The 16,005-nt window shown below is 48.4% G+C and overlaps 1 protein-coding gene across 1 annotated transcript in view; it reads left to right on the top strand.

Annotated features, from left to right (window-relative positions):
- Window positions 1-1,614: 1,614 nt before the first annotated feature.
- Window positions 1,615-16,005, top strand: part of OXCT1 (3-oxoacid CoA-transferase 1) — a 125,117-nt gene continuing 110,726 nt past the window's right edge. Inside the window, exons 1-3 of the mRNA XM_028517885.2 lie at window positions 1,615-1,778; window positions 9,468-9,576; window positions 11,276-11,366. Of these exons, the coding sequence (XP_028373686.1) occupies window positions 1,701-1,778; window positions 9,468-9,576; window positions 11,276-11,366 (278 nt within the window). The 5' untranslated portion in view covers window positions 1,615-1,700. The remainder of the gene's footprint in view (window positions 1,779-9,467; window positions 9,577-11,275; window positions 11,367-16,005) is intronic.

Genomic DNA, 16,005 nt, shown 5'->3' on the forward strand with positions numbered 1-16,005 from the left:
CGGAGCAACAGAGTAAGACCAGCCAAGAAGAGTGAATCATATGACCACGGCTGGACAGAGTTGCCGATGCGGTTTTCCACTTCCTGTGCCCTCTGGAAGGGCAGACCCAGCTGTGAGTGTTAGCTTTTTTGCATTCTGTGAGCCACACGACAGCTGCTACATGCCGTGGGACTCTGGTTCTCACACCTGAATTTCTCCTGTATCCGACTTCTTAAAATGTGTTGAAAAATACAGGACATTGCTAAGTTAATTTCTTCTTATGTAATTGGATAGTCTAACTTGGTATTCTGTTCCCTTAAATATAATATGTTTAGCTCTGGCGGGGCGGCTCAGCTGGTTGGAGCTTCTTGCCATACACCAAAAGGCTGTGGGTTCTATCCCTGGTCAGGGCAAATATAAGAGGCAACTCATGGATATTTCTCTTACATTGCTGTTTCTCTCTCTCCCGTCCTCTGTGTCCAAAATCAGTCGACATATCCTCGGGCGAGGAATATATATATATATATATTCCAAGGAGAAAAAAAGAGTTCAGGGTTAAAACAATACCATGAAAGGGAAAATGCATTTATGGACACTTTAAACTGAGCTGTGATTGGTCATTGTCTTAGTTTGCTTGTTAAGAAAGCTAAGGTCTCATTTAATTGTCTTGTTTTGCCTTGGTTCAAAAATAACAGCCATATTCCCAGGATTTGGTCAGTCCTTCAGTAAAACGTTTCTGGACTTTTCCCCTTGGTCCTTCCGCTCTTAAGAAATCAGACTTGGCTCAGGTCCTCAGGGAGTTAGTTGGTGGAGATAAGGCTTCGAAAGAATGCTTGCCACGTCAGTCCTCCACTGCAACCTGAATACACTTAGAACAATATCTAACACTTATAGATTATTTATAACGGGGCCAGAAGCTTTGCATGAGTTACTTTATGTGTGCCTTAATGACAGTTCTGAGCATAATAAGCAATGCCAATTCGGCTTAGGAAAGTTATGGAACTAAGGTCAAACGATCCTACACCGTTATGTTAGCACCTGCTGAGTAAGCTCTGGGTTTCCCGGGACTTCAGCATCAAAGATCCGAAAAAAGTGCAAGCTCGGATGGTGGGGAAGCAGGGGAAGGAGACGGGCTGAGATCAGGTTCCGAGACCTAATCTTGTCCCTCTTGACCAGGGACAGTCTTGACCGGCCTGCTTGCTCACACCTCACGGCAGGTGGCTCTCAGCAGGTTCTCAGAGCAAACTTAAGACACAAACCAGGGCCAGCTGTGGGGAGAGGGGACTGAGAAATGAAAGACAGGACCACACTGTCAAGGCAGGCAAAGAGCAAGGGGGGGGGGGGGTCCGCAGACACGCCCGGCACTGACTTGGGAAAGCAACAAGAGGCAGTCCGGCGCGGTCCGAACGCCAGACCCAGACTTGACCCTGACCTTGGGGAAAGCTGACCCCGTGCCCCCTCTAAGCTAAACTGTTGACCAAGGGGCTACTAGGGTGGCAGGTGCTCGCCAACAAAACCTACCCGGAAAAAGCCCGAGCCGGCCCCACCCCGCCGCAGGGGCCCGAGGACGTCACCGACGCGCGGCCGAGCCTCCAGCCCGCCTCCCCCCCGCCCCCCGCGCACCTCCTTTTCCCTCTTCCCCGGGGCGCGACGGTTGCCGCCACCCTCCCGGACGTTCTCGCCCGCTCCAGCCGCCGGCTCCCGCCTCTCCGGGCCCCAACATGGCGCCTGTCGGCCTGCTCCGCTTCGGGCCGCGGCTCCGCGCCTCCGCGCGCGGCCTCCCCGGCCCCCGGGCCCAGGTACAGTGCGCGTGGGGACCGCCGGGTGCAGCCGCGTCCGCCCCTCCGCGGCCGCCCGCCCGCCCTCCCGCCCTCCCCGGCCTGGGAGTGGCGCCCTGGCGCGGATCCTGGGCGCCGGGATGCTCCGACTCCTCGCTGGCCCCGCCGCTCCTTGCGGATCGCTGCGGCGGCGGCGTGGTTCTCCGTCCGCTCTGCGACGCGGGGACACGAGGCCGGGAGGCGCGAGAGAGGCTGGGAAGGGGCGAGAGGGCGCGGGGGCTGTGGCCGCCGCCCCGGGTGGGCGTGCAGCGCGGAGGGGAAGGGTGCCGGCGGCGGCGGCGGGGAGGTCTGGGCCGGGCTCTGCGGGTCTCGAGGCGCGGAACCCGGGGCCGACTTGGCTGCCGTTGGCGGGAGCGGCCCGCCAAGGGGGCGGATGCCGGCCGCGGAGGGGGTTGCGGTGCCGAGCCTCCTTCCTGCCGTATAAGGCTGTGCCGCGGGCGTGGTGCGAAGGGGAACCCGGATTGGCGCTCCGGCCCGGGGCGTCTGCCCTGCCCGGCGTCCCTTCTGATCCAACCCCCCCCCCCCCCCCCCCCAAGGGATCCTGATAAGAGAATTTCCCTCTTCAAAACCCTTTATAATCCTCGTTCCTCCGTTAAGGCCAACTCTCCTCCGAGTGGTGTCCCGACGCGTCCCCGCGGAGATTGTCGGTGGTTGTGGGGTTTTGCAGCAGGCTCTGACCCCGCCTGGAAACCCCCGGTCAGGTGGCGTTCCTGTCCGGGAGTCCTCGGACGCGAACTGGATCCAGTCGCTGGTCCAGGAGGATGGCTCACCTCCGCTACGTTTTGACCGTGGGAGCCCCATTCTAGGACGGGAAACGAAAAGTGATGCTTTTATTTAATAGCTCCCAGAATAATAGTTCTGAACTTGAAAGCTCGCCTGGCACGCGGCGCCTACGAACTGAGAACTCCTGGCCCTGGCCCGCCCCACGGCTCTCCCCTTTCCCGAATCCAGTTATCTGAGAATAACTGAAGAGGGGCCCCTTAGGCACGTGCCAGGGGGTGAATTCGGGTTGGAACACTTTACTCCTAAGTGCTTCTTAGGAAACATTTTGATCATTGCAGATAGCTTTGGCTGCGTAAGCGTTATTAAGAGGGAAATTTGACCTACAGTCAGATTGCTGCGAGTGCTGCCACTAATGCAAACCCTTAGGCTAAGGTCAATAATATTCTCTCTTTTGGCAGTTACTTATTTACCTGAGTGTAATTTACTCATTTTCTCACCTTCAGGTGTATCATTAAGCTACAGATCACGGGTTTCTGTTGTATGACATTGAACGTTTCTATCACATTCAAGCTGTCACCTTCAGGTTTGATGGTCCTACTCGAACCTGACTCCTCCTTTCCAGGGTCCCTCCAGTGCTAGGCACTCAGCGAAGTCCTTACCTCCTACTTCAGTTAAATTATAACACTGGTGTGTTTGTTTAACTTCAAATATGTACAAGTGTGCCCTGAGCCAGATGTCAGTTTCATTTTGTCAAGGACACTGCTGTCTACCTCATTTCCCGTGTCTCTCATCCACCTTGCACACGACCCTGCACAGACTGGAAACTCAACATGTGTTTGCCGCATTGTTGAGAGTACCCAGTGAGCAACCTTAAGTAGCAACCTGGAAAATTTTTCTGCTAAACACAAGCAGGAGGCAAAACGAGATAGTGGTTCTTTTTTTTTTTTTTTTTTTTAATGGTAGGCAAGTCTCTCAAGTTTGAGCATGCATCTGAATTCCTGGAGGCTTTATCCAGTAGTCCACCCCAGAGCTTCTGACTGACTTGCTCCTGAGTAGGACCTGGTAGTTTGCATTACCAATGGTACCCAGGCAGATGTTACAGCTGCTGGTCTGAGGACTGCACTTTCAGAACCACCTGCATGAGCTTAGGTTAGAAAAGACGATCTGAAGGGATCTTCCTTCCTCCCTTTCTGTTTCAGAGGGAGCACATGGTACTTTTCCATGGAAATTATTACTGGAAAAAAATTGCCATTAACACTTTAGCTACTTATCTCCCGTGAACCTCTTTTCCCAGATCTTTCTCCAACCCCAGACCCCTGACTTGCAGTCTTTCTAGTACAGTTCACTGGCCCCCTCCATGTAGACGTCAGCCAGCAGCACTACAAACTCTGACTCAGAAAGAACCAGCTGTAACATGGCTTTTCCCCTCTCTTGCTTTGTTCTCATTGTGGTTAACAGACAGGCATCCACCCAGTGTGAAAGCCTGGAAGTATTCTCGCCTCTTCCTTCTCTACCTCTGGTTGATCACTTGCGCTACATGTAATAATTTTCTAATTATTTACTATTAGCCGTACTAGTTTGTAAGTTTCATCAGAGCCGGGACTATGCTTGCATGGGGTTTTTTTTTTGTTTGTTTGTCTGTTTGTTTTGCACTATCCCCAGGATTTACTATATTTTGCTAAAGACAGATATTTTGAATAAGTGGACGGATGAATGAAACAGTGAGTTCCCCTGCCACTTTCCTGATGCAGACTTTCGCAGGAGAGTTGTGACATCTGTTTCTAAAGCTTCCCTGTTCCTTCCTCATTGAGAGGTGAAGCTGCAACTCTTGAATGTGGTCCTTAAGGCCATGTACCGCCTGCCTCAGTCCCCCTCACCAGCCTGCTCTTCCTGAGCCTCTCTCTTCGTGGGACCTGGTTTTGCACGTCCCTGCATGCACTGAGCCTTTGACCTCTCTGTCCCTTTCCTGAGGCGGCTGCCCCTTGCCGGAGTCCCTGTTTCAGTTGTGCTCCAGGTGTTGGAGACCCCAGCAAGCTCTCTGATGCACCGGGCAGGACGCATCTCTCCATCCGTGCTCCCTCAGAGGGTCTGTCGGGCACTGCACCGCCAGCCTTGGAGTAGAACAGGGATGCCCCCCCGGAAGAAAGTATGCCGTGCCTCGGGAGACCTGCCTGGTGGCAGGAACTCCCTGGGAGCCCCTTGTGATTCATTCATGTCATTAGTGCCTCACTGGTAGTGTTTAGTTCACGATGAGCGTTTCACCTGGGGCGCGCCGGTTCCGTGCTGCACAGCTGAGGGGAAGAAGAGTTTGCCATCCCCAAAATACGCCTTGTTGGGGTATTGATAGATTATTTTAGTCTGGTATTTTCAAGAAAGGACTCAGGAGAAGACTTTGACCTTCTCCCTAACTGCCTGAAAGAATTTAGATGGAGGGCCTGCTCCCGGAAGGGAGACACCATCATCACACAGAGCTGTAATGACCTAGTGTGTGATAGGCAGGAACCCGGCCAGGGCAGCTTGGTCAGAGTCCTCTGTGTGTCTCATCGCGTGAAGGAAGGAATTGCCTTCCTTCCCTCTGAAGTCCCTCCCCCCGCCACACCCCTTTAGCTCAGGTTAGCCTGCAAGTCTCAACTGCCTATTTTCCCCTTGGGTCCCCTATTCTCCTCATGGAACCCCCATGTGGATAGGATGAATTTGGTCATTGTCTCCCGTCATTCTATCTCATGTCAATGTCATTAGCAGACCAGCAGCCAGAAGAACTGGAAAGAGTGGAAGGAAAATTACTTTTTTTTCCCCTTGCACAGTGAGAGCGGGTCAGCACACATGAGCACCTCCCCTTGGCAGTGGTCGTGCTGGTCCTCGCAGGCCTGTGAATGTGTGGGCCCCCCCCCCCCATCACTGCCTGTTCCCTCTGATACAGTTCACCTCGCCTCTCTGCACACGGCTGCTCCTCCCCACGTGTTTGTCAGACTTTTGATATTTAATTAAGATGACAAGGTAAATATCACCCAGGTGTACACTTCCATATCATGAAGATAAAATTTACTTAAAAATGAAAAAGCAGTATGCATTTTGGGTTTTCCCTGAAAGATCTTCAAGACGCAGTACATTTTCATGAGGTTCTGGAGTACTGAATGACAGGAACAAGAAAAATTTAGGTGCGGGAAATAATGGTTAGCGAGGGAGGGGATTCTGGGTTGGGAAGGCATGTGATGCGACGTGGGCTGGACAGTGGAATCAGAGCTCAAAGGTTAAGTGTAAGAATTTGAAGCAGAGGGTGTTTGTAGACAAAGTTTAACTTATGGAAATGACTTTACAAGGAGAAAGGGATTAAACGGGAAAAAATCTTGCACTGTAAGAATTTTGATTATTTCGACCTCTTCGGTACTGAACCGTGGTAATTGTGCTCCCCAATAGCAATAGCAGAAATAGTGGTAGTAATGAAATGGAAATTTGCAGAAGCCAGAGAGGGGACAAACACAATGAAATATGTTCTGTGAACGTAAAGGAAGACCTCAGTGGGGGGAAAAAGTTGTCGCTGGAATAAGTAGATATGGAAGCCAAACAATTCATTTCTCTTCATTCTGTTAGGTAACCTCTGCACGCTTGAAGGTTATTTGTTTCCTTAGCAGATGGTGCTTGGATCTTTTCATATCCTTGTTTCAGCATTTAAAGTATACTAGAGAGTAGAGGTCAGTGTGGGAGGAGTTTAGAGCTCCTCTCTGAGCTCAGTTCTCTAAGGGAAAAAGGCAGCCGGGTGTTATTAGAGGCACACGCCCCCACCGTAATCTTAGAAGGTGTTGGCAGCACACATGCCTGCACTCCAGAGGCAGGGGGTGTGGCCCACCTGCCACTCTACCGGTTTCTCGGTCAGCAGATGGCAGATGTCAATATGACTCCTACGCAATGTCAACAAGGACTGCCAACTGAATGTGTGAAAACGGGGGGGGGGGGAGAAAAAGTCGAGTGCCTGTAATTTCTTCATTACCTTGACAGCCCTTCCCCAATTCACCGGAAACATGAGTCCGCTTTTATTGCTTGAAAGCTTTTGAAGTGGTTTTTTTGGGGGGGGGTGGGGGGGGGCTGGCGGTGGGTGGGGCAAGCTCCTCAACCATCTCTGACTGTGCGGGAAGCTCTGATGATCCACTGGGAGAAAGCACAGGAGTCCCTGCCTCATCTGTGTTGTGTGCTTCGTGCATCCTCATGAATCTGAAGGGGGGCTCCCTGGGTCTCCAGGAGAAGCAAGTTTTCTTCCCACTTCCTCTCTGCAGGACGCACAGTTCTCGGTCTGTGGATAAATAGTTCAGGGCGATGTCACCCCCAGAGGACTCAGGTGTAGACGGATTCTTTCACTCCCTTCCTCCAGCGCTGCTAAGGCCCCCACTCTTCACTCGTAACTGGAGAGTGACAGCAGACTGCTTCGTGAGAAAATAGGGTGCTCTTAAAGGGTTGTTGTGTGGAAACAGTGAGACGAAAGTGGAAGAGCGAGGACTTTTAAAAAAACACAGCGAGGCATACATTGTAGTGGAGGACCTCTGAGACAGGAGGCGGGCACCTGGGGTCTGGTCTGCCCTGAAAGCGTTGGGTAAACTACAAGGTCTTTCTAAGCTTCCGGAACTTGGCCTGTAGGATGAGTTGGTGGGATTAGATCTCTCTGTATTTTTGTCTTCCTGTTTCTAGAAGATAACCTCAACTTTATTTTACTCTCTATGGACCTATCTATTCAGGCTCCACACTTGTAATTTCCAAGGTTAAAATTACCTTTGTGTACATGCGTGTATTTAAAACAGAATCCAATAAATCCTTGCAAGATAGGAAAGAGAAGAAAGCCCTTTCCTTTCTTTCTCTGCTTCCACTTATTCCCCCGGGTTTGGGCGGTGTGCCCGGTCTACCGCCCTCCTTACCGGACCTTGACCGAGGTTGACGTTTAAACGGACAAAGTCACCTGTGCAACCTCTACCTCTGCCAGTCTCACTGACTTTCAGTGCAGTGCCCTTAAAGAGGCTTTCGTAGTGATTGGCGCTTTTTCTAAACGGAGTCCTTAGAGGAAGAATGACGGAAATGCTTTTATGCGATTCACTTCGACCTCTGTGTGAGAGGCTGATGGGCAGTGGACTGTGAGGGGGCAGCATATCTGGACTTGGGGCATTCTCTCTGCCCCTTCTTTTTAGGTCGAATCTATGATGGGAATTAAGGAGAGACTATAGAGATTATATATATATATAAGTGTGTGTGTATATATAATATACACACACACTTATATATATATATATATATATATAAAGAAATGTTAAGTATATTGATTGCTTACAACATAATGACTTCCTAATTTTTCCTGTCCATTTTGTGGATGAAGTATAAAGATGGAAACAGTTTAAAACTCTTTGTGAAAGTTCTCTGAGTAACAGAAATTCTAGCTATGCCTCTCTTGCAGGTAATACTGTTTTTTTTTTTTTTTGTTTTGTTTTGTTTTTTTCTGTAAGTTGGGTCTGGTAGCGCTCAGTTGTCTTGAACTTCATTGGAAACAGTTTTGTTAGATTGTATTGTGACAGCTGTCCTGTCAGCGTGCATTTCAAAGAAACTTATCAGAATTGGTGGATTTTTTTGTATTGCCATTTTATTGAAGATGGAAGGAAATAAGCAACATTTTTGGCATATTACACTTTATTATTTCAAGAAAGGTAAAAATGCAATTGAAATGCAAAAAAAAGTTTTCTTCAGTGTATGGAGGAGGTGCTGTGACTGACGGAACGTGTCAGAAGCGGTTTGCGAAGTTTCACGCTGGAGATTTCTCGCTGGACGATGCTCCAGGGTTGGGTAGAGCAGTTGAAGTTGATAGCGATCAAATCAAGACAGAGAGCAATGAACTTGTACCATCTGGGAGAGAGCCGGCACACTCAGAATAGCCAAATCAATGCAGTAACTGGTGAAAATGAAAACTGTGTCTTTTATTTTACAGAAAAAACTAAACAGACTTTTTGGCCAACCCAGTAGTTGGCTCCTTTTCAACAGCATCCAGAAACCCCAAGCCCTGCGGGCGGATGAGTCACTTTTCGAGCTGTTCTTTACTTGTTCTTTTAGGAGGCATTGTTACCCCAGACTGGATCGGACACAGTTGCGTAGTATTTGTACTGGTCATGCTGTGCTTAACTTCCCCGAGAGCAGAAATCTTGTCTTAATGCTTACCAGACTGGAGTAAAGAACACAGTAGTTGGCATGTAGTCTGTTCTCAGTACGTAATTATTTGTTGATTAAGTGGAAGGTTAGATTACTATCAGAAGTTGATGCTCAATGTTGCCATTACTCATTTTTTTAATCGTCACCTGAGGATGTGTGAATATGTTTCATTGGTTTTTTTAAGGGAGGGAGGGAAAAAGGGAGGGAAAGAGAGAGAGGGAGGGAAAGAGAGAGGGAGAGAGGGGGGAGAAAGGGGAGAGAGAGAGGGAGGGAGAGAGAGAGAGAGAGAGAGAGAGAGAGAGAGAGAGAGAGAGAGAAACACAAACACTGATGTGAGAGAAATATCAATTGGTTGACTCCCGAACATGCCCCGACTGGGGATCGAACCCACAACTTTGCGGTGCATGGGACGACCCTCCAACCAACTGAGCCACCCAGCCAGGGCGTGATGGCACCATTATTGGGAATTTGAGTGCTAGTAGTATACAGGCGGTCCACTTCTGGGTGGCCCCAGATAGAATTTCCCCATGTATCATAGAAGATGTAGATCACTAGGGATCCCTGTTCTAATCCGTGGCTAGCGTGTGCCCATCCCACTCCGAAGGTGAACCGCTCCCAGCCCTGCTCCTTCCAAGCGGACACAGTGAAGTCGTCCTTGTGTGTGTAAGAATTGAATGAATTGCTATGCGTGTGAAGACAAGACGTAGCTCCAAATGATAATTCACTAAGAAATGTTCTCTGACGTTCCAGGGATGGGGTTGCTACTTTTCCACCAGCACACGTCGCCACACCAAGTTTTACACAGATGCCGTGGAGGCTGTGAAAGACATCCCGGACGGCGCCAAGATCCTGGTTGGCGGTGAGCAGTGCTGCTGTTTTCTCTTTTTATGGTGACACCCTGATGTTTTTAGCCAAGCCGGGAAAGCACAGTAGCAAAGTTACGTAGATTGAAAATGCCATCGGAGAAAGACAAGTACCATATTGTACTGGTTTGTGGTGAACCTGATGAACAAACTGAACCAGCAAGCACAACAGAGACAGACTCATAGAGAGAGCCAGGATGACAGCTGAGGGGAGGGGAGGGGTGGGAGGGTTTGAGCAAAAAGGAGAAAGGACTCGTGGGCGTGGAGCTTAGGGTGGGCGGGGGCACGTGTAATGGACTAAATGATAATGGGCGGAATACAATAAAAAAAGAGATGCCAATTATTAGTTATTATTTGTTCATTTTATTTTATTTGCTTTTTACCTATTTAGTACCTATTATTTTTTTTTCATTAATGTCCCCTTCCTGAAACTTGAGCAAGGCTTAGAACTTTGTGTTTTTCTTTTTCATTCATTTTGTGCTTCTTTTTTATGATTTTGGAAAACCTGAAGCTTCAAATGGGGGTGTCTTACTAGCAGCTTTACAAAAAGCCCTCAGTTTTGGGGAATTCCGTTTCACTTAGAACGTTTGCGTTGATCTCATTGGCCCACATCTGGCCACTCCTTTTCTTCTGCCTCATTTTATGAGCGAGAGAGCACTTAGCATCTAGCTGTTACTGAGCCCCCAAGTTCAAGGGCCTCTTTTGTTTGGAATGTCATTTAGAACCATAGTCTCATTAAACTTGCTGCCTGACTCTTGCACATTTCTTTGGGTTTCTAGGCTTTGACCACAGGAATCAAGGCTTATTTTTAGAGCTGCCCATCCTTCCTCCATCTCTCCCTCCCTCCCTTTACTCCTTCCTTCCTCCCTCCCTCCCTCCTTCCTTCCTTCTTTCCCTCTTTCCTTCCTCCTTCCCTCCCTTCCTTCCCTCCTTCCTTCCTTCCTTCTCTCCCTCCCTCCCTCCCTCCCTCCCTTCCCTCCTTCCCTCCCTCCTTCTTTCCCTCTTTCCTTCCTCCTTCCCTCCCTTCCTTCCCTCCTTCCTTCTTTCCTTCCTTCCCTCTCTCCCTCCCTTCCTTCCTTCTTTCCGTCTTTCCTTCCTTCCTTCCCTCCCTCCCTCCTTCCTTCTTTTCCTCTTTCCTTCTTCCTTCCCTCCCTTCTTCCTTCCCTTCCTTCCTCCCCTCCCTTCTTCCTTCCCTTCCTCCCTCCCTCCCTTCCTTCCTCTGATCAGTCACTGAGTGCCCTTTGCAACCCAATACTATTTGAAAATTGTGGAAAACGTAAAGACATGGAAGTCATTAGCCTGGGCTTCCGATTCTGCAGAACACACTGAGGCGTGCAGGACAAACAGGCTCGAGAGAGCGGCTGCCCTGGCGTTAACTATAAAGCCGGGCAGTAATCGGCATGTAGTTCGGCGCAAGGAGGGGGATGCGCAGCCGCCCTGCTGACACACTGCGCTGGGCTTGATGCTTCTGGATCAAGGACTCGAGGGTGGCGTCTGGTGCTGCATGTTGGTGTCAGACGTTTGGGTGCAGCTTTGTGACCATTGACTGAGTGGCTGAGCTGTATCTGCATTTTGCATAGTAGGTCTAATAATGTACTTTCTACATTTTCCTTTTTACTGCAAGAGAATAACACACACGTTTCCCTGCAACAACATCACTCTCTTCACACGCTGTTTATTTTTTGGCCGATTTAGGTTTCGGGTTATGCGGAATTCCGGAGAACCTGATCGGAGCTCTGCTGAAGACTGGGGTCCGAGGGCTCACGGCGGTCAGCAACAACGCGGGGTCAGTGCATTCCGGCGCGCGTGGTTGGGAAGAGACGGGAATTCTCCGCGCTAGTTACACAAAGTCCGGCGGTGAGATGGAAATCCTCCCGGTTGTCACGAGCAGTGTGCGCGCACGTGGAAAGATAGTGTTTAACAGGCTCAGGAGTGGTGGCTACGATTTATTCAGATACTTTTGGTGCCCTACTTCATAATCATAAGTAAAGGAGACTTGCGTGATTTTATATCTTAATCTGATGTACTTTTATTTTAACTTCAAATAGATCATTAAAGTTAACGTATCTATATTTTAAATGGAATCCTGCAGTTAAAAATTTGGAGATGTTCCTGTATGTTGTGTGTTGTTATATAGATTGTTACATGTAAAGAAAGGTGGGCACCAATTTAAAATCTGTTTTAAGTCTTTCTGTTGACTGTGCATCACTGTGGACGGTATGTACAGAACACCACTCACCACTGAAAAGGTTGCTCGTCTTGGTAGACGGAGAACAAGTACCCCAGCACTTAAGGTGGTAGGATTACATCAAAATGTCAACAGTACACAATAACATTTTAATAATGAATTACATGTGCATTAAGCTATGTTTAGGCAGGAAGGAAAAGCTATTTTTATACACAGTGACAAACTATCAGCTCTCTGTCAATAATGAAAGACTAAAGATATCAAAAAAATTTTTTTTAAGATTTTATTTATTTATTTTTAGAGAGGGAAGGGAAGGAGATAGAGAGAAAGAGAGAAACATTAATGTGCATTTGCTGGGGGTCATGGCCTACAACCCAGGCATGTACCCTGGCTGGGAATCAAACCTGCGACACTTTGGTTCACAGCCTGCGCTCAATCCACTGAGCTACACCAGCCAGGGCAAAATTTTTTAAAAAATTAACTTCATTGACAGTTTAGCCTATTGTCAAAAATGCTCTTAGAATAAACAGCACAGGTTATTTAGGATACAAAATTGGTCCTACCTTTTTGCTCATTTTTCCTTTGCTGGGTTTATTTATGCCGTTATTTTTATCTGGAAGTTTCTCCTACCTCTTCTCTTTGTATCCACATCTTTCCCACTTTTTTTCAGAGTTCAACTCAAGTTACATATCTTCAAAGAAGCGTTCATTGATCTTGCCCCTTTCTGAATTGCCTTGGAGACTCTTAGCCTGTCTTGTATCCTGAACTGTATTTACTCTCTCCGCTCCGTGGTGCAGGCCGCTGCTGCTGTCACTTACAGTACTTGTCTGCCCCCTGCTTGCTAGCCTGTGGGTCTCAGGGTCACTGAACGTCAGAGCTGGACAGGACGGCAGAGGTCAGCGGTTCCCGTTCCCGCATTGCACAGGGGAGACTCGTCTGTCCATAGAGAAGTGACTTATCCACGGTCACTTAATATTTCCTCAACCCATCCAGTGCCCTCTGAGCTGACTTTGTATTTATTAAAAATAGTTCTGACTATCAGTACTTTTTGGGTTTTCCAGATAGCTCAGTGCTCGCCAGGGATGGTGTGATACACAGATTCCCCCTGCAGAGGTGGCACGGACAACCTGTGGCACCCCGTGGGACCCAGGGAGGCACTGTGCACGCCTGCACGGGCAGCTGGTTCTCTTAACGAGGGGGTTCACCCCCAGGGGCCTGCAGGAGTGGTTCGTGGGTCAGATCAGTGAGGAAAACGTAGCATTGCTTCGCTGGAGGACCAGCGACATGGTTCGACATGTTGGGTGAATGGAGAGAACTCAGAATTAGAGGTAATAAGTACTTTTTCATCTAGAAAAAAGCTCTTTTAATGGGAAGACCTGCCTGACTTGGAAGTCCTGATTGGAATTCCAGGAAGCTCAGGACTCCTGATTGTTCTGCTTCATTGGTGTGTTTTAATGGTCAGGAGGAGCTGTGGCCACGGGGAACCACTAGCTTGGTGTGGAGTTGTAGCTCTTCATCCAGAGCAGACAGACCCCCTCCTCCCCGCCCCCAGCATCCCTCAGAGCAACCAGCACTTCCATGGGGATAGATGAAGAATCGAGCACGTGCCTTGCATTGATTTTTGGAAGACGTTAACATATGAATTATACGTATGAACCAACATTTCTCAATACTGTGTATTAGCCAATTAAATCACAGAGCCAAGAACAGAATGGCTGTGTTAGGTCAGTCATGCTCTGTTCCTCACGACAAGAGTGTCTTTAGATTCTAGTTCTTTTTTTTTTGTAAGATTTTACTTATTTATTTTTAGAAAGGGAAGAGAGGGAGAAAGAGAGAGAGAGAAGCATCAATGTGCGGTTACTGGGGGCCATGGCCTGCAACCCAGGCATGTGCCCTGCCTGGGAATCGAACCTGCAACACTTTGGTTCGCAGCCCGTGCTCAATCCACTGAGCCCAGCCAGGGCTTAGATTCTAGTTCTTGAAGGTGGGGATTTAGACAACTCCAGGGGCAGCCCCACCCACATGTGGGAAATTAGTAAGCATTATGTGGCAGTATATGAGGTCTGTCTAGAAAGTATCCAGCCACATACTATGAAAAATAGACATATGTTGAAGAAGAAACAAGATACAAGAAACATTCATTGTATATAGGACAGTGACATCTCAGTCCCCTTTAGAGTAGGCTCCAGGGACCTCACACAGTTCTCCCAAATGCCAGCAGCTACCTTGTCGTATTTTCCTGAATCTCATTGATGGTCTGAAATCTCTTCCCTTTCAAAGGCGATTTTGGTTTTGGGAAAAGCCACAAGTCACACGCAGGGCACCAAATCTGGGCTGCAGGAGGTCTGAGTCACCTGGGTGACCTGATGTTTCACCAGAAAACTCTGTACCAGACATGATGCATGAGTGAGCATGCTGTCGTGATGAAGCTGCCAATCACCAGGTGCCCATAGCTGTGGCCTTCTGAATCATCCCAATAGTTTCCGCAGAGGAATGTTCAAGTTTAATGCAAAATCTGATGTGGATTCATTGCTCTACTTGCTCAGTCATTTTGAATGTGATGGCCACACAGTACACATGCCCACTGAAGAGAATCTACCGCCCCCACTGAGCAGTACAGTGAAGTCGTCACTGTTCATACACGAGCATCCCAGTCCGCGGTCCTGGGCTGCCAGGTTGCACTGATGCAAACCATTGTCGTTATAGTAACAGTGGCTGGAGCCCTGGGTGGCATAGCTCAGTGGATTGAGCGCAGGCTGGGAACCAAAGTGTCCCAGGTTCGATTCCCAGCCAGGGTACATTCCTGGGTTGCAGGCCATGACCCCCAGCAACCACACATTCATGTTTCTCTCTCTCTCTCTCTCTCTATCTCCCTCCCTTCCCTCTCTAAAAATAAATAAATAAAATCTTTAAAAAAAAAACAGTGGCTGGACTTTTCCCAGACAGATGTGGTATGTACCTGTACTTGTGGTTACCGTCCTATCACCTGTGCGTAGGACTGTCCTAATCAGCTGCAGGCATTCTGTGAGGGCCCACCTAAGTAAAATTTCTGGTTTTGCACCAATGATTTTGAAGCAGGAGGTAAAGACAAGCAAGTGGCCCCTTCGCTGTTCCCAGTTCTCCTTTGTTGGGCCGTCCGCATCTCTGTGGGGCTCCGGAGGGCCCCGTGGACAGATCTAGGCCACCTCGGCTGACTGGGAGCTTCTCCCAAGACCTGGTTATGTTGTCTGGGCAGGGTACCACTTCCCGGGGTATGTGTTTGAACTCGTCTGCTCAGCTCCTAGAAGATTTCACTTCTCCCGTAGGACTATGTCATAAATTAACTGTATGTCTTAGTACAGCACTTTTTTCCTTTTAACCTCTTAACATTATCAGAGTAAATATAAATTGTGTAGCTGACATTTATGTATGTCTAAAGTAAGAGTAAACAAGGAATGCAGTTTGGTAAATAGTTTCAACTTTATTCTTATTAGACTCCTTTTGACCAGAAGAGCCAATTAATGGGATTTCAGAAGATGAAAATGAGTTTCATAAATATTTGCAGAACATCGATATCTTCCGTGAAATATTTTTCGCCTTAAAGAGATACACTAATGTATCTCTTTAATTAATTCTCAGGTTTAGACTTCTTTAACCACTGAGATGTTTGAGACCTGAGTTTGTCGTGCTGCAGGAAACAGGTTAAACCTTCCTGTCGTTAGGTATCCAGGCAAAACGCTGGTTACTACTGGCAAGCCAGGTGATCGCCTTGAAAGTTCATCAGAATTAGCGCGACTCTCCAAGCTACAAAACGCTTTAGTATATGTTTCTCCACGAAAACTGTTACGTTCCTCATCCGCAAAAGATTGCATATGTCTGTCTTTTCTGTTATGGTGCAAAGACCTTGCCTTTTCCTGTTTGCGTCATCACAGGTGAGGGAGACCCGTATCAGCTGCCGCCCAGCCTCTCCAAGGCCTGCACACCAGCTGTGCACCTGGCCAGGTGGTGACCTGGGCTGGACGCTGTATGTAGTGCTCAGTTGGTGTGCCTGGTGCTAGTCCGGAAACAAAGTAAAGAAAAAAAGAAGAAAAAATCCCCAAAACAAATAATGTTACCAGAGCCAAGATCAACAAATACAGAGAGGTCATCTCCAAACAGAGCCAAGTTCAAGTGTGTCATAGGTTGAAAAGCCAAACAGAGACCCGTGAAAAAGCAGTTAGAACACTTCCCGGGTCAGTGAACGATGTGGAATTGTGTG

This window comes from Phyllostomus discolor, chromosome 3 (genome assembly GCF_004126475.2).
Source record: "Phyllostomus discolor isolate MPI-MPIP mPhyDis1 chromosome 3, mPhyDis1.pri.v3, whole genome shotgun sequence".
Classification (NCBI taxonomy): domain Eukaryota; kingdom Metazoa; phylum Chordata; class Mammalia; order Chiroptera; family Phyllostomidae; genus Phyllostomus; species Phyllostomus discolor.